This window comes from Cantharellus anzutake (genome assembly GCF_015039405.1).
Source record: "Cantharellus anzutake strain C23 chromosome Unknown EI90scaffold_239, whole genome shotgun sequence".
Classification (NCBI taxonomy): domain Eukaryota; kingdom Fungi; phylum Basidiomycota; class Agaricomycetes; order Cantharellales; family Hydnaceae; genus Cantharellus; species Cantharellus anzutake.
This window is the reverse complement of record NW_024067189.1, coordinates 17,547-37,977: the sequence shown is the minus strand read 5'-3', so window position 1 is coordinate 37,977 and position 20,431 is coordinate 17,547. Positions and strand designations below refer to the sequence as shown.

Genomic DNA, 20,431 nt, shown 5'->3' with positions numbered 1-20,431 from the left:
CGATGTCCAGTTCTATTTGCTTTCACGATACTTCGGGACATGTCGCCATCATGTTCTCCGACACTAATGCCATGCCATGATTCGATCTTTTGGTCACATCTGTCTCACCAAATTGCAACAACGCGTTGTTTCCTAATCCTCGTCCTAGTTCCGCTTCAGAGTATCGGCTTGAAATGTCCCCATACTCAGCTAACCCAATACGCATTTGTAATTCCATGAATGGCAGAGGAATTATCCATTGCCATAATTGGGGACCTCAGGCTAGGAGCGCAGTGTTCCGCTGAGCTGCGCCGCTGTGGCTCAAAGAATGGATCCCCAGCTATCTGGCTAGCTTCATCTAACTATTCCCGTAGCAGCGTTCCATTTCCCAAGGCAATAGCTTTCATCGAACTTGCATCCATTCTTGCTTGTTTCTTTCACATGGATGTTTTACATAATAGATACACCAGTGCAGGCCGTGAGGCTATGTAATATTCTTCTTCTTGGCCAACACTGACACTTGCGCCATGGATCGCCAAGGCAAAAGAAAACGACACTCTACCCCTGATTCTGAGCTTCACCTACCAAAGCGGCACTCCGTTACGCTATCCGACACTGATCATCAGCAGTCATCCGCCCCATCGTCAGCATTCTACCCCTCCCAGCTCCATCCCACTGGCCAGGCTCTCCTCACCAGCGATAGTAGTCTTCACGGTTGGCACAGTGGACCTCACCGCGTCGCCCCCGGAGTCGCGCCCATGTCTTCTGATGTTTCATACCAAGCAGCCTCCTATAAGAGTATGACCGAGCCACACGGGCCGTCCTCCAGTCATCCGCACCCCCACACTTCGGCATCATCGCCTCAGGTTAGCCCGCAGAGCCTTCAAGCATATGGCAATAGTCCCCTTGATTGGTACAATGGACCCTATCTCGTCAGTCCCGGAGTGGCGCCTACTTTTGGTGATCGATACCAGGCGCCTCCCCAAAGCAATGGGACTACGTTGCTCGGGCCATCTTACAGTCATTTGTACCCCTACACCACGGCATCATCGCCTCAAACCCTTGTCAGCCCGCAGAACCTCGGAGCCGCCCGCCTCATTGATCATGATTGTCCCAATGGACTCAAACCTGTTTCCCCCGGAGTCGCGCCTACTTTTGGATCTTCTGGCGATTGTTACCAGATGCCTTTCCAAAGCAGTGCGACTGCGCTGCCCGGGTCATCTTACGGTCGTCTGCACCCATATACCTCGGCTTCATCACCCCAGGTCCATCCCGTTGGTCCACAGCCTCCCCAAATCTCGGGTCTCGACAATATTTCTCATGGTTACAGATCAGTGGGGTCATCTCTCAGGGTTTACGAGGCTGCGTCCGCTTCTGGTCCTCCCGGTGACCCTTGGCCTTTCCCAATTCCCGTGCTTGAGCTACCTGAGAATGAATCGCAATTACAGGATTTGGTCTCATCGCTTGGAATCTATCACGCCAGCTCACAAACCCCCTGCGAAGGTAGTGACCGTGATCGGTGGGATGGATCGACGGAATCTCATCCCGAAATTTCCCGGATTGTGGCATCATGGTCACCTTCTGGCGGTCTCCAGTCCCTCGCACCAGATATGAGGACCTGGCGGTCAAATGTCAATAGTGCCAGCAGATCGAGCACACCTGTCTCCGAATTATCTGCTACCACCGCGCCCGTACATTCATCTCCTGCGCATTCGGACCGATTGCCATCTCCCTCTTCGGCGCCATCGGGCTCCGAATCCCATTGTGATACTCCTAACCCTTGGGCCCCCTACGGCAATAATGCAAGCGTCCGCACACAACTGGAAAATGCAGGGATGAATTTACCTGTACCCCCTGCGTCAGAACCGACTCCGTCGCCGTCGGCTGGCCAGTCGGATGGCAAAAAGAAGAGTATCATTAGTGCCACTAGGCTCATTCTCCGAACTGCATCCACCGCTCTCAAATTTTCTCCCATCCCGTTCCTCCCTCACATTCCCGACTTGCTTCTCACGCTGCTTCAGGTTTACGGGGTTCGGCTTTTTACAACTAGTAATGATATATTCCTGACGTTTGCTTCATTCACATAGAATGTTAGTGGTAATAATGAAGCTCTCACAGGGCTGAGTGATGATGTGCAAAATGCATATAACACGATTCTGCGCCCCCTCCAGCTATGGACGGGACACATTCCTCCCGAAGTCATTTTCCCACTCAAAGATTTACACTTGTATGTGGCTGCCGTTCTGATCTTTCATTCAGACTTGAAAAATCGTTGGCAGGGCCCTAGAAGACCAAGTCAAGAGGATCAAGCCGCTCGAGAGTCAGAGTCGAAAGCCTTTGAAGAAAATATTCACGGCAGGCTCTTTAGCGCAAAGCATAAATGGTGTGAGGACGTGTATTAGTGAAGCTCTCTCCCGGTTCGCGGTTCGTAAGATTTGTATTTATGCCGCTAGACTTCAACTAATAGAGTGCTCTCTATAGACGGTGGCAACAACTTTAAACCTCCTCAATACGATTCAGGTGTCGGTGGATTGTTCGTCTTCTTTGCTTGATTCTAGACTCTTTGTCTCAGTGCCATTTTCAGACGAGCTTTCAAAACTGCCCAAAGTAGGTGCCGAGTATTACCGTGTGAAGAGCAAGTCAGAATGCCTCGAAACCACTCGGGACACCATCCGTAGCTCAATTCTCGAGTACCTGAGGGATCCTAAGAACCGATTTGTCTGGCTGCGTGGTTCGCCCGGGACCGGGAAAACTGCGATATCTATGAGTGTAGCTTCCACGCTCGACAAGCAGCGCACCCTTGCAGCATCCTTCTTCTGGGATAAGAACCAAGAGGGAACAGGACTCGATTCAATTGAACGCTTCCCCTCCACTCTTGCCCGACAGCTTGCGGCATTCAACGCTGAGTATAAGAGCTTGCTTATCAGGCAACTTCGGGATCCCGCTTCATTCAGCAGTATTGATGGTTCCGCTGCAGAGAAAGAGGTGAAAGCTTGGATCATTAACCCTATGCGTGAACTCGGGGGTGTATTGTCTTTGGGAAAGGGTCGCCCTGTGATCGTATTGGATGGACTCGATGAGTGCGGGAATCCAGACGTGCTTGCGTCCTTGACGAGGCTCGTTCTTCTGCTTGATCAGCTGCCTTCGACATTTGCCATACTCGTCAGCTGCCGTCCAGAGCCGCAAGTAGTCTCCGCTTGGGCTCGAGTCAATCCGCATCTTTCAATCGCTCATGAAGATATGGATCAGATTGCGGAAGACGAAAATTCCCACACAATCCGTTGTATGGTCGAGAAAGGGCTTCAAGATTGTTTCATGGAGTCTCCCTGGAAACCGACCAAGAAGGACCTCGATGCGTTCTCTTCAGCTTGCCGTGGCTTGCCTATTATTGCCTCGACCCGAATACGTGACGTCCTCCTTCAAATTGAATGCGGTTCGGTGCTGAAAACCGAGTTTGATTACTATCGCAATCTCATCGACGCGCCTCGGGATCTGAACTCGGAGTACTTGCGAATACTGCGACGGGCTTATCTACAACACCGTCCAAAAATTGATCCACACATCGCAAAGAAATACCGTGAGGTTGTTGGGATGATGATTGTTGCACGGAGGAAACTCAGTGTGTATGACCTGTCACAGCTCCTCGGATTGATTCCTGAGCATGAAGTGCACTCGATACTCAAGCCCATCAGCTCAATAATCGATCTACCCTCAGTGAACAAGAAGCCCGTCAAATTCTACCATGCGACAGTGAAGGAATTTATCACAGGGATTCCGATTGGCAAGAAAAAGGACAAAGTATTCTTTATTAGCGACAAGAAAGGGTATTCGATTGGGTTGCAGCTCCTTCGGTTTCTGAATGGTGTCATTGAAAGGAATGAGTTTGGTTTCCCTACTGAACTTCCTTTGGGAGACGAAGAGAAGTGGAAGTCTAAGACTCGGAGGATTCGGCAACCCAACCATATCGACTATGTGCTTACACACTTGTTCCAACACTTGGACCCTTCGCTCCTCTTTTCACGCGAATCTAATTATTTGCAGAGAGAATTTGAACAATTTTGGACGCAAAACTTGGTTTCACTCTGGTCAGCAGGAGGCGACACAGTTGTTCCTTCTGATTGGAACCAATTCAAGGTGAGCCCCAAATGAATTGTATTTCAAGTGTTTCGATGATGTGATGTCACTTTGTTTTACAGAATCATGAGTCAATCTCTGTCATCCGTGGCACTCAGAAACTCTTTAGCCATTCCCCATGGGATGCTTATCGATCTGGCCTTCCATTCTCTCCAATGTCATCACCTGTTTACAAATATTATGGTCATCTCTCAGACCCTGTTCGAATCTTCAGTGTCTCTGGCAAGTTTGCCGGTGGCTTAATTCCTTTAAGCAATGATGCACACAGAGCTCGAAGGGCAATGGAGGCAGAGCTACCTAAATTGCCAAAGAAGAACGGTAGATGGGAACCCAATTATGAAGCCGAGTTTCTTAACAACAATGCATCAGCAAAAGTCCGTTATGCTCCGGAGCATCAAGAGTGGCTGGAGCATGTGGGAGACAAAACAGCAGATTGGGCACTCCTGGAGCCAATAGTGTTCTCCTGGGAGGGGGTTCAGGAGCAGCTGGGAGTGGTGAGGAGTATGTAATGTGCCAGGAACAGTGGGAGGAAAATTTAGGGAAAAATCAAAAAAAAAATTCAGGAACTATAGTGCCTTTAAAGTGCTTTCAGGACATATAATTATTTGCAAAATTGAGGAAGAAATGATGGAGAAAAATGGAAAATACTTTCGGAGACCCGAGAAATAATGAGAACTGAATTGATGGGAAAGTCTGAAAATTGAATAGGAAAGCGAGGGGAAGCCTTGTAAGCATTGTTATTTTCTGCTGTTCTGATTTTTCCTGATTGTTCTTGGTCTCACTCCCAGCTGCTCCTAGACCCTCCCAGGAGCTTCCAGGAGTATTGAGGAGCAGCTGGGAATGAGACCAAGAAGAATCGGGAAAAATCAGAACAGCAGAAAATAACAATGCTACAAGGCTTCCCCTCACTTTCCTATTCAATTTTCAGACTTTCCCATCAATTCAGTTCTTGGGTCTCCAAAAGTATTTTCCATTAGCTGCTCCTGGACCCTCCCAGGAGCTTCCAGGAGTATCCAGGAGTATCCAGTAGCAGCTGGGAGTGAGACCAAGAACAATCAGGAAAAATTAGAACAGCAGAAAATAACAATGCTACAAGGCTTCCCCTCACTTCCCTATTCAATTTTCAGACTTTCCCATCAATTCAGTTCTCATTATTTCTCGGGTCTCCGAAAGTATTTTCCATTTTTCTCCATCATTTCTTCCTTGATTTTGCAAATAATTATATATCCTGAAAGCACTTCAAAGGCACTACAGTTCCTGAATTTTTTTGATTTTTTCCCTAATTATTTTTTTCAACTTTTTAGAAGTCCCTATTTTTCAAATTTTCCTCATTTCCCTCTATATCCCCCCTCATTCCCCCCTCATTCCCCCCTCATTCCCCCCCCTCATTCCCCCCTCATTCCCCCCCTCATTCTCCCCCTCATTCTCCCCTCATTCTCCCCCTCATTTCCCCCTCATTTCCCCCTCATTTCCCCCCCTCATTCTCCCTCATTTCCCCCTCCCCCATATTCTGCCAGCCCGAAAGTGATTAAGTTGCCAGATTAATCATATATCAGGCCATAAATTTTGATTGTGTATTGGTGAGTCTCAGTGTCCTTGATATATAGTATAGTGTTTGATCTAAATGTTAAGCAGTGTCTTGTTGTGTTAGTCTTGTGGTAGGAGGTATTCATGGGGGATCTTCCCTCTTTTTTTCCTTTTCATTTTCAAATGCTCCAGGAGCTCCCAGAAGCTTCTCACCCCTATACACTTTGAAGCATTTAAATTGTATTTACTGGATATGTTTGTGCACAAAGCAATGCTCCAGGCCCTCCTGGGAGTGCCCTGGAGTACCTAGCCAACTCCGGAGGAAATGGGCTGTTCCTGGACCGGCCAATCTCCTCCTGATTCTCCCAGTGCTCTTGATACTCCGGAGCACTCAGGAGCATAACAATTTTTTGCTGATGGTTCGCAATGGTATTGTGACCTGTGCAGCGCTCTCAAAAGATGGCCATCGCGTAGCACTCGGATTTGGAAGTGGTATTATCGAAGTAGCTGACATTGACAATCAGCACACAATCTGCCAGTTTCAGAGCGATTCTCTCAATCCTCCCGTTTGGATTGAATTTATCCATGGTGGTAATGCCCATATTGCCACTGAAGATACTCAAGGAAACATTAGCATTTTCAGCCATGAAATGCCTGTGGCAAAGCTTGGTATTCTTCCCAGTGGTCATTACCCTCCCCTAACTACAGTGTCGGACAATGGATGTTTTGTTGTACGAGTTGCACGAAATTTTAAAGACATTTGGTACAAGAACACAATGCTCTTGTGTGTCTCAGTCAACCCATCCATTCGGGTTCTCACACCTCCTTCTACTGCTCAGTCTTCTGAATGCCTTTCCCTTCCTTTGCGACAATCGCTTGGATTCTCTCCTGGAGGCCGATATGTCTGTGCTTATGATGCACATGATGCTTTTGTCTGGTCAACATATTCAGGTGAATTGATTGCACGATTTCGCACACAAGGTTTCAACAAGTGGATCATCAATACTGGAGTTGCTCCCCCTTGCTCATATTCCATCCCTATCCCCATGATCCTCCCATCTGCCATTCCTTTGGTCCCAGAAGTGGATATGAATTGTGGAAAAACTTCCGACTCGTCATTATCCAGGCATGACTCTGATATATCTTGGCTGAAGTGCCCTTTTTACAACCTTCACCTTCCATCTGCATGGGTGGATAGGACAAGTGCAGAAGCCTATTCGTGTGCAGCAGGAAGAGTCCCATTAATTCTCCCCCTCAATGTGTACGACTATGAAATCTTTCTCAATGGGAGAATTGAACTTGCTTTCCGATCATGGGATTATGATTACAGACCAATCAAACAACAAATGGTCCCTGATGACGAGGTTCTCAAATGCAATGCAAGAGCCTGGTATGGTGATCAAGATATATATTCAGAGGGTGATGTACCCCATCATGGGGGAACCAGCAGGGTTTACCTTCCCCAGGCTAGTAAAGATGGAACTCGATTTCTTATCCAGGGTGAGATGAAAGCCCCAATCATCGTTGACATCAGCCAGATTGTTTAACACCCTAATAATCCCTCTTTCCTTGGTTTATGTCCTCATTTTGCGATGGAGTGGATCAAGAGCCATCTGCCTTATTATGTTGTGTGTAGGATTGCAATGGTCAGTTGAAATAAATGATGTTGTAGGAGGGATGAGCTGGTAGTACCCAAACAGCACCATATAGTGGTCTACAGACATTACCTGGGACCTGACACACAATCCCCCAGCCCTCCAAAGCCCGTTGCACTTCCCCCATCATCCCTGTATTTTTTGATATTTTTCCAGACCAGGTTATGGCCACTTAGTTTCCATATCGGGCCGCTTTTACAGTACTTTCACCATAACTCCCCCAGTTCTTCTCCAATCCAGACACACTTGATATCGTTGGAAAGCTACCGTCAAGACGAGTCGAACAAGTCCAATATCGGGAGATTTTGTGCAGCTGTTGTGGAGATCGTCGAATTCTATCGGTTGTGTGGCTGCACCCATATATTTTTTATGTTTTCTGTTGTTTTCTTTGTTCTATGTTGTTCTGTCCATTTCTATCCATCCTTAACACGGTTGGATTGCTCAGACATTAACTTTAGTTATATACAAGCATGTATCTAGTATGATAAGAGTGAAGAAATTGCACGTTGCCTGCCCGGACTTACTCCATGATATCCAAATGAGGTAAACCAGGTGACTGGACAAATGACATAAAATGGACAAGCCTGGTATTGAACCCAGGACCTCTAGCGTGCATCCATACACTACTCGCCCGTTATGCCAGGGAGGTTACTCCATCCCTGATGGTTAGGGAGGTTACTCCATCCCATATTCCAACAAAGAGATCTTCTCCTTCCTGCTTTGGAGCCAGTCTGACAGTACCATGTCTGGGAGTGTGAACAAGTTCAGTTAGGTTTAGGGTGACATTGAGAAGGCAGGATGCCTTGCTCAGCCCTAGGGAAGGTCCACTAGTTGGTTTTTTTTGATGGAAGTTTGGTTTTCAGACCTAGTAGGAAGGTCCACCAGTGAGTCTGACAACACTGCAGTTTTGCTCCTCCCCCTTTGTTACCTGTGTGTGTGTGTGAGGGTAGTCTGGTTAGGTTCAGAGGTCTGTGCCTTTCACCTTCAGTCATTCTCCCTGCGCAGTGTCCTCTTGGCTGACCTGTGAATCCTTGTGGTCATAAAGCTAAAGGTCTTCTTTGAATGGGTATTTCAAAAAAGCTCATTATTTTGATTGAGGTGGAATGCTGAAGCCTTCAATATCCAATGCCTGGAGCTGGAATGATGATGATGCACAGATGTCACAGCCCCGCAAAGGTGCCTGTCCACTACCACTCTCCCACTTCCCCACCACCTATCTTGCCCCATCAGTCTTCTCTGTAATTTGTCACTCAGTGATGCCTGTCAGAGACCAGGTCGAGACGAAGGAGTGTCTCCATGGCGGAGGGCTTCAGCCTCAGCAACTTGTGCCAGGAGCACTGTGCCAAGTAACATGTCCGTGCCCTAACTTACTAAACTGGCAACCAGAACTAAAGAGGGTAAACTCTAGTTGATTTTATTACTGGAGTGTAACCTATGTACAAGTTAAGTATATATAGTTACAGTGAGGGCGGGTCCACAAATGGCGAGCGGAGCTAATGGGGTTAGACATTAGCTGATTGAATATTACCGACGAGTCGGGTTATGGGGTTAACGGAAAGGCAGGCAATAACCCAGAAATGGAAAGGAGGGATAGGCCTGAAGGTGGGCTTGCAGGGCAAGCAAGTGTATTGTCCAGTGGAGGCAGGAGTGCGCTAGCAGACATCGGAGCTGTCCGGAAGCCTTTGGGGCTCCGTACTTAGGGAGGTGTAGGTAATAAATTGAAAGGAGGGGGTGGTGACCATTGAGGGGTACCGAGGGGGTTGCGGAATACGGGAGCTCCGAGGTTAGTGGAGAAGGAGCAGAAGTAGACCGGAGGGATCAGAAGTCAATGGCCGGGGATGGATATGACAGTATCCCCTTCTTAGGCCTGAACCCTTGAAGGCCCAGAATTAGTAAGGTGAGGGGAGCTGTACTTACAGAAAAGAAGAAAAAAATGAAGATGGAAGTGAGGAGTGGAGAGAAAGGAGAGAGGAGAGAGGAGTTGGGGTTCCTAAGGGGCTTCGGGTCCAGGCTTATCTGGGTACCGAGAGTGGAACGCTTCAACAAGGTCGGAGGCGTGATCGAGTTCCCCGGCAAGGAGCCATTGTGTCTCCTCATCGGTCCCTTCATAGCCTAGCCACTTGACCAGGTAGAGCAACTTGTTGCGTCTACATCAGTCGATCTTGGAGTCGAGTATCTCCTTGATCTCGTACTCCATTTCGCCTTCGATTTCTATGGGAGGCGGAGGTGGCTGGTGGTGGTTCAGAATGATGTTCGGGATGGAGGGTTCGATCTGTGAGACATGGAATACTGGGTGAATGGCTCACATGTTTTCCGGCAGGCGGAGGGTGAGGGAGTGAGTTCCAACATGGGCAATGATCTCGAATGGGCCGAGGTTCTTCTCGGAGAGCTTTTTGGAAGGTCGGGTGGAGCGGAAATACTTGGCCTTTACGTAGACCGAGGTTCCTACTTCGAAAGCTGGGGCAGGACTCCGACGGGAGTCTGTGGGGCCCTGATAATGGATCTGAGCGAGATGCATTTCCTCGCGAAGGAAGTGATGGAGGGAGTCGAGATCTACGGAGTACTCTTGGGCGCGTACTGACGTCAGGTCTCGCTCCAGGTGGACGGTGATGTTCGGATGGTAGCCTTTGTTGGCGAAGAACAGGGAGACGCCTGTGGTGGCATTCGGAGCGTTGTTGTATGCGAACTCCGCAAGAGGCAGGAGTTTGGACCAATTGTCCTGCTGGTAGTTACTGTAGATATGCAGGTACTGCTCGAGCATCTGGTTCATCTGTTCGGTCTGACCGTCTCCTTCTGGATGATAACCGGAGGTGAAGTGGAGGCGGATGTCGAGGGCCTTACCAAGTGAACGGAAAAAATGAGAGACAAACTCTGGACCCCTGTCAGAGGTGACGTGGGAAGGAACTCCATGCTTGGAGAACACATGGAGGAGGAAGAGCTTGGCCAGTTCCAGAGAGGTGATGGTGTCGTGGGTAGGGATGAAAATGCACTGTTTGGACAGGCGGTCCACGACAACCAAGATGGAAGTGAATTCAGAAGAGGAGGGTAGCTGTTCGATGAAATCCATGGAGATGGAGTTCCAAGGATGTTCGGGGATGGGGAGTTGTTTGAGCAAGCCATAAGGCTTATGACAGGGAACTTTGGCACAGGCACAAGAAGTGCAGGAGGATACGTAACTCTTGACGAAGTTACGGATGCCCGGCCAGGTATACTCACGACGCACTAGATCCAGAGTCCGGTTTTGACCGAAGTGTCCGGAAAGTTGGTGGTCATGTTTGTCTCGCAAAATGTGGAGACGGAGATTGTTAGAATCCGGAATGTAAATGCGGTTGTCCAGCCTCAACAGGCCTTCGGCATCAATGGACCAGCGGGAATTGGGGAGGTTGGGGGAAGCGAGATGAGAAGAGATTGTGGTGTCAGAGGAGAGGCAGGCTAGAATGTCTCGATGAAGAGCCTCTGTGTCGACGAGTACGGCTGCTCGGATTACTGTGGCAGCTAGGAACGTAGCTCGTAAGGACACAGTGAGCTGCTCCGAAGTGAAGACCAGCCGGAAGTTCTGCAGATTGACACGAGCGTAGTCCATATCCCCTTCTTTGGGATAGACGTCCCAGTGTCTAGTCAACGCATCCGGTTTTACTCCGAGTCTTCCGGGACGGAATCGGACAGTCATGTGGAACTGGGAGAGGAACTCCGACCAGCGGGCTTGCCACTGGGTCAAGAGTTTGGTGGTGGAAAAATACTCGAGGTTCTTGTGGTCGATTGGGGTTCCTGAACCTTCAAGGTAATGATGCCACAATCGGAATGCATCATGAATGGCGAGCAGTTCCTTATCATGGGTGTCATAATTGAGCTCTGGTGCCGAGAGTGTTCTAGAGCGGAAAGCAACGGGGCGAATCTCTCCGTCATCACAGCAGATGGACAGGATTCCAGAGATTGCGTAGTCGGAAGCATCGGTTTCTACACTGAGGGGGGTGTCGGGTAGCCAATGTGTGAGGATAGGAGCAGAAGTGAAGGCTTCTTTCAAGGTGTTGAAAGCAGAGCGACAATCGTCAGAGAATAACCAGGGGGCTCCTTTATGCGTGAGGCACATCAAGGGGACCACAATGTCAGAGTATTGGTGGATGAAACGCCGATAGAAGTTAGCGAAGCCAAGGAAGGATTGGACATCTTTGACTTTACGGGGCTCGGGCCAATCTTGGATGTTACGGGGATGGGGGAAATTTCCCATTCCTCGATCCGTTCTTATAGTGGGAAGACGAGGGTCATGTCTAGTTTGTACCATAACTGGAAGTGTAATCGATGAGTGATCCCAGCCAGACCTGGGAGTGGACGATCAAATTCCCATCGATCGCGATGGGTGATGTAGTGAGCTATTAAGGGATTGATGATAGGTAGTCAGAGATACCAGGACAGATGGGTCAGCCACGGATACTTGGCGCTCCTCAATGGAGCGTACCGTGTGCGAGGTCGCGACTGGTGAGACGGGTGAGAACTTCGCGTAGTTGCCATCGGGTACTTGGCATTCGCAGTGCGAACGTACCGGTAGCGGGTTGATATCATAGGCGTGCAATGAGGGCTGACTATTAGGACCTTCGGTGACTTGGCGTTCCCAAAGGGAACGTACCGTAGGCGGGGACATATGATGACTGGCAAAGGAAGAAACAGACGGTGGATGGGCGGCTACTTGGCGTTCGCATAGCGAACGTGCCGGCATCGCGGGTAAGTGGGCCTCATAGTGTTCACGATCACCCTGATCGTGATGGGACGTCGTATGTTGAGTACTGGGGGAAGAGCGGAGTGATGAAGACCCATAGGGTACAGGTTCAATAGGACGATACACATGTTGAGAGTCTTCGACTCTCGACTTCGAGTTCTCGCGGCGAGGGCCGTTAGAGGACTCAATATAACCAGACTTATAAGACATATTGAGAGTTGTACAATCACACAGGTTCAGTTGAGTCACAGGGAGGGTTGTTACAGAAGACGGTACATGAGACAGTTGTAGAGCAGTTGTTAGTTAGCGGGAACCGCCTTCGGCGGTTTCCGTACAAGACGCGTGACTATCTACAAATGGTAAGGTCGCGGGAAATCCCGCGAAACACAAATAACCTCGGCCAGCACCAAAACCCCAGTTGGGGAAAGCTTTGCACGAGGGGGGGGAAAGGGGTAGAACGGATAAGGAGGATAGGGTATCGGGATAGAGGACGGAAGGGAGAAAGAGGGGAGGAACGATAATGAGGAGAAGTCTTTGACCATGTGACGGATATGGTCGTTGGAGACTCCGTATCCGTAACATTGGATGGCTTTAACCTTCTCGCTGGACATGGTGAGTCCGGAGGGAGAGAGGGAGTATCCGAGATATTCCGTAGTGTCCATATGAAACTCGCATTTCTTCAGATTGGCGTATAGGCCATGTTTGCGGAGTCTCCTAAGAACTTCTCGGACATGCTCCTGATGTGAAGTCATGTCTTCCGAGTAGGTAAGGATGTCGTCTAGGTAGACTACCACAGAAATGTCCAAGAGGTCGGCAAAGATCGTGTTGACGAATCGCTGAAAGGCCACAGGTGCATTTGTGAGACCGAATGGCATGACAAGCCACTCATAGGAACCATAGCGCGTGCAGAAGGAGGTCTTCCATTTGTTGCCTGCTGCAATGCGAACCAGGTGGTAAGCATGCCGGAGGTCGAGTCTGGTGTAGACCATGGCATGGCTAGGTGCGTCAAGGAGGTCGGAGATGCAGGGGAGTGGGTAGCAATCTTTTTTGGTGATCTTGTTCAGCCCTCGGAAGTCAACGCAAAGACGGAGGGATCTGTCCTTCTTGTGGACAAAGAGGACCGGTGCCGCGTGAGTGGAAGTAGCAGGACAAATGAACCTGGAGGCCAGGTGTTCATCTAAGAACGCCCGGAGGGCCTCAAGTTCCGAAGTAGAGAGAGAGTACATAGTACCCAAGGGTGGTGAAGTGCCTTCCTCAAGGTCAATCTTCAGGTCGTACTCACGGTGCGGTGCCAGTGTTGAGGCTTTGCTCTTACTGAACACATCCGCGAACTCGTGATACTCCTTTGGAACGGCCGAGAGGTCGACGGACTCGGTGTGGGATGAGGCAGCCCTCAAGCGGCTTTCCTCGGAAGGGATGGTTAGGCTGAAGGATACCGATCCTTCAAGTCGACAAGCCTTCGCGAATGCGGAACGGCTGACGAACTCGATAGATGGTAACGGAGGAGTGGGAGCCTGTGACTGAGGTGCTGGCGAAACATCAGATGGTTGGATGTCAGATGATGGTAGTAGTACTGGAGGCGACGGGGGAGAGCTTGGAGTAACTGTCTTGGTAGGTTCGGAAGTTCAGAACGTAATACTGCTTGAGACCCAGTCAATCAATGGATTGTAGCGGGTAAGCCAGTTGTGTCCTAGGACTAAGGAACAAGATCCATCCAGCGATGTGACAAAGAAAGTAGTGGGGGTGATGTTTCCAGAAGCGAAGCAGAGGGGAATATCAACGGCATGGGTTATGATTGAGTTGGTGCTACCGTCAAATAGGTGTAGTTGTAGGGGTTTAATCTGATATGTCTTCAAGGCCAACTTCTTTACGAATGTGTTGTCAATGAAGCAGTCCGAAGACCCAGAGTCTATGAGTGCGGGTATGTTCTCATAGGAGCGGAAAAGTTTATTTTGTGCCCTATCATTGGACAGGGGAGAAGGGACAGGAGAAGAGAAAGAAGAGAAACAGAGAGAGGTGGAACGATCTATGGAAGTAGTCGGAGGGGGCGGAGGAGAGAGTGGTACATCAGCAACACTATCTACAACAGGTAGAACATTAACTGAAGGGTCAACATTGAGAGGGGAAAATAGACCATTTGAAAGAGAAAAAGAAACAGGAATATGGAGGGAGGATAAGTCGGAGATGGAAGATGCGTTTAAACGCACTTCTTTGAGCGCACGGAAGGAAGGATCGCAACCCCCGGTCCGTGCAGAGTCCACGGGGGTGCGGACTAATTTTTTGCTTCTGCGGAAGTGGATCCTTGCTCCTCGGTCTGGGCCGAATGGGCCTTAGATGCGCAAGAAGAAGACTTGGGGCAATCCTTGACCATATGGCCAGACTGACCGCAGAACATACAAAGTTTCTCGTCGAGATGACGCTTACACTCTTGTAGCGTGAGCTTGCCGTTGTCTCCGAGTTTAGATGAAAGTGTCAGAGACCAGATTCGAGACGAGGGAGTTGTCAGGGACGCGTCCGGGGTCGAGAGGGCCCGGGGGTAATGCCCGGCACTGAGGCCGTCGCGGGGTGTGGAGCGGGTGTGCGTACTGGCGGGCCCGATCCGGGACAGTGGTCCCTGGCCACTCAGACTGAAGTGGAGAATGTGTTATTATTATTAAAGAGGAAAACTATACTACTTACCTGAAGTGGAGAATGTGAGAAGAAGGTTACTTCTTCGGTTCCCACTTCAGGTACATTTATGTACATGCGGCTTGAGTCACATGACAGGTGCCACGTCATCCTCGGAGGCAGCCGCAGGCATCTGGGTGTCCCCGTGGGGGATCCCGAGAGCGTCCGCTACATGCGCGCGTGCTGGGCACGGCGGGAAGCCGTCCAGGGTGTGTGGGCCGGACGGGTCAATTGTACATCGATACAAGGGAAGGTGGTCCGTGTAGATAGAAAGAAATAAACAGGAAGAAGAAGATGAGAAGAATGAAATAAAGAAAGGGGAAAGAAAAGGGAAAAGAAGGGGGAGGAGAGGGAGGAAGGAGGGGGGAGGGGGATAGACAGCGGGGAGCGGGAGTGGTGTGGCCGGGTGGGCCCGGGTGGGCCCGGGTCAGGCGGGTGTGCCCTGACAGGAGTGTCTCCGTGGCGGAGGGCTTCGGCCTCAGCAACTTCTGCCAAGAGCGCTGTGCCTAGTGACACATCTGTGCCCTAACTTACTGACTGGCAATCAGAACCTAAGGGGGGGTAACTCTAGTTGATTTTACTACTGGGGTGTAACCTATGTACAAGTGGGATATATATATGGTTACAGCGGAGACGGTTCCGCAATTGGTGGAGCCGAACAGAGCGGAGCTAACGGGGTTTAAACATTAGCCGACTGAATATTACCGACGAGTCGGTTCGCGGGGTTAGCGGAAAGGCAGGCGATAACCCAGAAACAGAAAGGAGGGATAAGCCCAAAGGTGGGCTCTGCAGGGCAGGCGAGTGTATTGCCCAGCGGAGGCAGGGGTGCGCTAGCAGACGTCGGAGCTGTCCGGAAGTCTTCGGGGCTCCGTACTTAGGGAGGCGTAGGTAATAAATTGAAATGAGGGGGTGGTGACCATCGAGGGGTACCGAGAGGATTGCGGAATACGGGGGCTCCGAGGTTAGTGAGGGAGGAGCGGAGTTAGACCGGAGGGACCGGAGGGACCGGAAGTCAATGGCCGGGGATGGATATGACAGAAAGGTCCGGTTTAGCGGAGCTGGCCTCGGACTTCTTGTTGTCCTTCGGAGGCTTGCTACCAGAAGTGGAGTTGAAAGAGGAGGAAGGGACGGGGTCAGGACGAGAAGCGGCATTGGACTTGTCGAAAACGTTAGAGGAGGAAGGTTTCGCGTGTCGTGTAACTTCAGATTTACGCTCCCAATAGCGTGCATCGAGAGTTTGTGACAAGGTGCGAAGTTCCGAAAGAGTAGAAGGTTTACCTACTCTGGCAATATCGTCCTTGATACATTCCGGCAATCCATTATAGAAAAAACGACGAAGCGCGGCTTCTCCGTAACCATGAAGTTGAGAGGCATGTCAGTTGAACTCGACGACGTATTTATTGATGTGGTGCCCGTTGTAGGAGAAATAACGGTCACACTATGGAAACCCAATATGGAAATATGCCAGATAAATCACAAAACCTCATACGACAAGTAGATGTAAGAAAACTGAAGGACACGAATTTTTACGAATTATTATGACTATACGCAATAAATCGAAAGAAAGAAAAATAGCAAAAATACTTCAAGCTTACTATCAACGAGACGGAATTCCCAGGGGAATTTATAGCAAATATTAAAACAAGAATTAAGACAATCGACCAAGATTTGACTATAAAAACAATCAGAGAACCTCCACGGAAACTACTTTCCCACGTCCACACACGTAGCCAAGGATGGAAGTACCACGGAACAAGGATTCCTCAGGAACTAATGCAAAATTCAAAGTCGTGTTTATAATAGGAAATGTAGATGTCCCCCAAACGGACCCAATGAGAGTAATTACAGGGGAAACTACCCATAAACGATGGAGATATGACTAACTTCGCAATTGATTGATATCCTTTTAGTTGGGGCCGGGGGGAGGAGGCTCCGGCTAATCCCGTGTGCAACAGCAAACTTCCCACATCGACTCATCGACTTGGTGCACGGACGCTTTCGAAATCTGCTTATAAACTGAACCCCGAACCAGTTGCAACCGATTCTTTACCACTCGGGCCTTTTGGCTTAGATCAAGTGTAGTATCTGTTCTTTTAAGTTTAACCACTTAAACGGTCCCATTGGGATCTAATTGGTTATCATATTTTTGATGCCCTCTGCCTTTTTGAGGCTCTGCTTGCAAGCTCTTGGTTATCATGACCCTGCCATTGCACCATCGGCAGGCGTTGTGAGGGGTTCCTTTTTTTTGATCTGAAAAGTTTAACTCCTAATCCCAATCGCGAGTACAGGAATGGCATGATATGGTTGTTGATCAATCTAATTATTTCACTTTGGCGGTGCATGAACCCCCCGAAAAAACTTCCTAATCCACAGATAACTATGTAAACCCCTGAACCCCTGAGATGAGATTGTTGTTTTCATGCGTTTGGTTCATGCATCGACGCCGAGGCTAACCCCCGCTCCCCCTCCCCCCGCATGCCTGCTGTTTTTCGCTCTGCGCCTTTGCCTCTGCATATCCTTGTGCATGATGAGAAGTCCAAAAACGATATCGTCCAAACGCTGAGAGGCCTCTGGTGATGAGATGATAAGTGAGGCTGGAGCACCGGTTGCAGATTTATTCGAGCCAAAGAGACGTTCGTTCTTCTGGTAACGCGCCAAAGCGCTCCCATATGGATCGTATACCTAAAAAAAAGGAAGGGGGGGGAGGAGTCGCACGACTTATATATTAGGGAACTCGCCACGAGAAGGAGGTTGCGCCAATGTCATCGACGCACAATAGGTCCTTTGGATTTCCATTTCCACTGACCATTGGGGGTTGAGAATAGCCTTGAACTATTTGATATTATATCAAGTATTAAAAAGAACAGTCAGAAAAGTACTAACGATGAAAACATCCCCTTTTCCGGTAAATAATCCTTAACTTTTACCATCGTCCCATTATTCGCCGAGGTCTTCATCACATCTCTCCTGGTCATATCATGCCATTCGAACTTGACGATCTCGATAGATTGTCCATCGATCACACGCGAGACGGTGGTGTTGTCCGCACGGAAGAAGTGATTCTCCGAAGTGATGGTGTAAGCTATGGAACCGTTTGGTGCGTAGATTCGAGTGTTTTGTAGGCTGGTGTTGGAGAAGGTGTACTCGATCATTGTGGGGGGGGTGGGTTCTGTGATCGATAGTGAGAAGTGAGAAAAATCGGTGCGTACTTGGAAGTGGTGTTTGCTCTCTGCTAAAGGACGGTTTTTATGTGTACTTGATCCGCTTACATAGCAGCGAGAGGGGGGGAAGGGCGCCGCATTGTCGAAGCCACAGTTACAAACAAAGAAGAAATTGGCGCGGGTTTGGATGAGAGTGTGATCCCCCTAATTGATTAATCAGGAAAAAAAAACTTTATGGTGGTCGCTCACCATTCACACATATATGACCGTCTGGGGCAGGACTTCCACAGCCTCCATGAAGGACGGGCTTCTAATACGTGTGCACGGGTGCGCAGCGTATCGCTTCCATGCCATGCCATCATTCCCGAATATTCATCGAGAATATTAATGTGCGCATGATTTCTGCGTGAGAGCTTGGCGGAGTATGTGACGATGTTGCAAAGCCCCCATTGGGAAAGAAGTTGAAAAGAAGTCGGCCCCATGCATATGGTAGCCAGGCATATATCCGCGAACCTACCGTAGGACTACTATAATATCAGCGGGCTTATCCTACGCACCCTAATTCGTAAATAGCCGCATCTTGGTAAGACTTGGTAAGCTGAGCCAAACCCGAGGATGATACATCGGCGGCCACGTGCGCTGCTGACGCGCCGCCTAAACGCGAAAGTGGCAATGAATACAATACAATACGGCCAACTGTTTGGAGAGAACAACACTTACAAGCCTAGAACAGTCCAATCAACCTTGCTATACCCATGCGGACGGGACAATGCCACGCCGATTTACCCCCCCCCCCCCCCCCCTTCTCGCTCTGACGTTACCAATTCTGTGAAGTACAGAGGACTCGTCCTACCCCCTAGCTTTAATCTGGTATAGCATCTCGACTCTTTGACCTAATCGGTAACAAATCTTGCGATCAATTGCGTGGACCATCTTTCATGGAAGCACCGAGGGCAATGTGGAGGCCCTGCTCTTTTTTCCTTCATGGACTCGGAGCTTCTGAAATGAGCAGAGCTAGAACTCGGTGAGTCAAGCGCCCGTTGACAAAGCAAAGAGCCGCGCTCGTCTATCTTATATTTGCTGTGCATGGGCGGCCGACTTGCACGATGCGAATTAAAAAGCCGCTGTAGCGAGGCCACAAAATCGAACCGTCCCCTTTCGATTAATTGCGGCGCCGGCTTTGCCTACCACAGTCAATATGAATATCCCTCCTCTCGGCTTGGTTAATCACGCCCGGCGAGACCCCCCAGCTGACCTGAGCAACACACACACTCTGCTTTTCCCACCGACGTGGGACAGAGGAGCAGGCAGACAGACCACCAGTGAAGCGGCTTGTGCTCGGCCATATATATCTACAAGCCCACTCGCGGGCCTCGTTGTTTTTGGACCCAAAATGCAATGATTTTATATGGGATGTCGATTTTGCGGCGCACATATATTAAATGAACTGATGTGATCCTGGATGACTGTGGAAGCACTCCACAGCAATATTATAGCGCCGTTGGAGTTGCTCCCCAGCGCTAGAAGAGCTCCAAAGCACAAAGACGCACCTCTGGAGAGCGCTTCCGCAGCGGTTCCGCTCCACACCCAGACTATATAGATGCAGCGAGCAGGCGAACACATATATATGCGTGTTCAAGTCCAAATATTGGGCATCCTTGTAATCAGTACGGGTGAATCATGAAGACGACGGAGGGGGATAGCATAACTACAGTTTTTTTTTTCTTTCTACCAACTATCTCTGTGGGCGCCGCGTCATCAGGACTTCTCCCTATCTTTCGGCCTCTTTCTTTTTTATGACTACTCAAGTAGTACTATGTACTGATGGTTGATCTTGTTGGTACTAAGACAGCAACCCCATCACTCGTTCATAACCACGATATATGAATCATATTTCGGAAGGCAATGCATGGCCAACGCGAACACGAACACGCACAATGCATGATCGATCCTTCATATGCGTTCACAATACGTTTGGCGCGCTTTCACTCGTGTTTTTATCCACGTCGCTCTCTCTCATGTTCATTGCCCATGCATGCGCAGGTGTTAACGCTGTACCTAAAACCTCGGCCATGTAGTATGATTGATTTAGGGACTCTATTTTTTAAGCTGATTGATGAGGAATATGCATGAGCTTTTGCATGCCATTTCATGCCGGATATTGGTTGAAGATCGGGGGGCATCTGTAACTTTTCATGTAGGGCCGCTCTAAAAGAAAAGTAGGGCCAGCGCGCGAGAGAGTGCAAGAATAGATGCCATTTACTGCAACCAAGCTTCGCAATTGATTGATATCCAGGATAGTTAGAGGCTCCGGCTAATCCCGTGTGCAACAGCAAACTTCCCACACCGACTCATCCACTTGGTGCACGGACGCTTTCGAAATCTGCTTATAAACTGAGCCCCGAACCACCTCCAACCGATTCTTTACCACTCGGGCCTTTTGGCTTAGATCAAGTGTAGTATCTGTTCTTTTAAGTTTAACCACTTAAACGGTCCCATTGGGATCTAATTGGTTATCATATTTTTGACGCCCTCTGCCTTTTGAGCCTCTGCTTGCAAGCTCTTGGTTATCATGACCCTGCCATTGCACCATC

General features: G+C 49.3%; 1 protein-coding gene across 1 annotated transcript; it reads left to right on the top strand.

Annotated features, from left to right (window-relative positions):
* The first annotated feature begins 363 nt into the window (after positions 1–363).
* On the top strand, positions 364–4,248 carry EI90DRAFT_1052858 (uncharacterized protein). Its single transcript, XM_039051437.1, has 5 exons — positions 364–2,009; positions 2,067–2,206; positions 2,259–2,403; positions 2,461–2,512; positions 2,564–4,248. Exons 1-5 carry the CDS (start codon positions 507–509, stop codon positions 4,126–4,128), a joined length of 3,405 nt encoding a protein of 1,134 aa, XP_038907736.1. The 5' UTR covers positions 364–506; the 3' UTR covers positions 4,129–4,248.
* Positions 4,249–20,431: the final 16,183 nt, after the last annotated feature.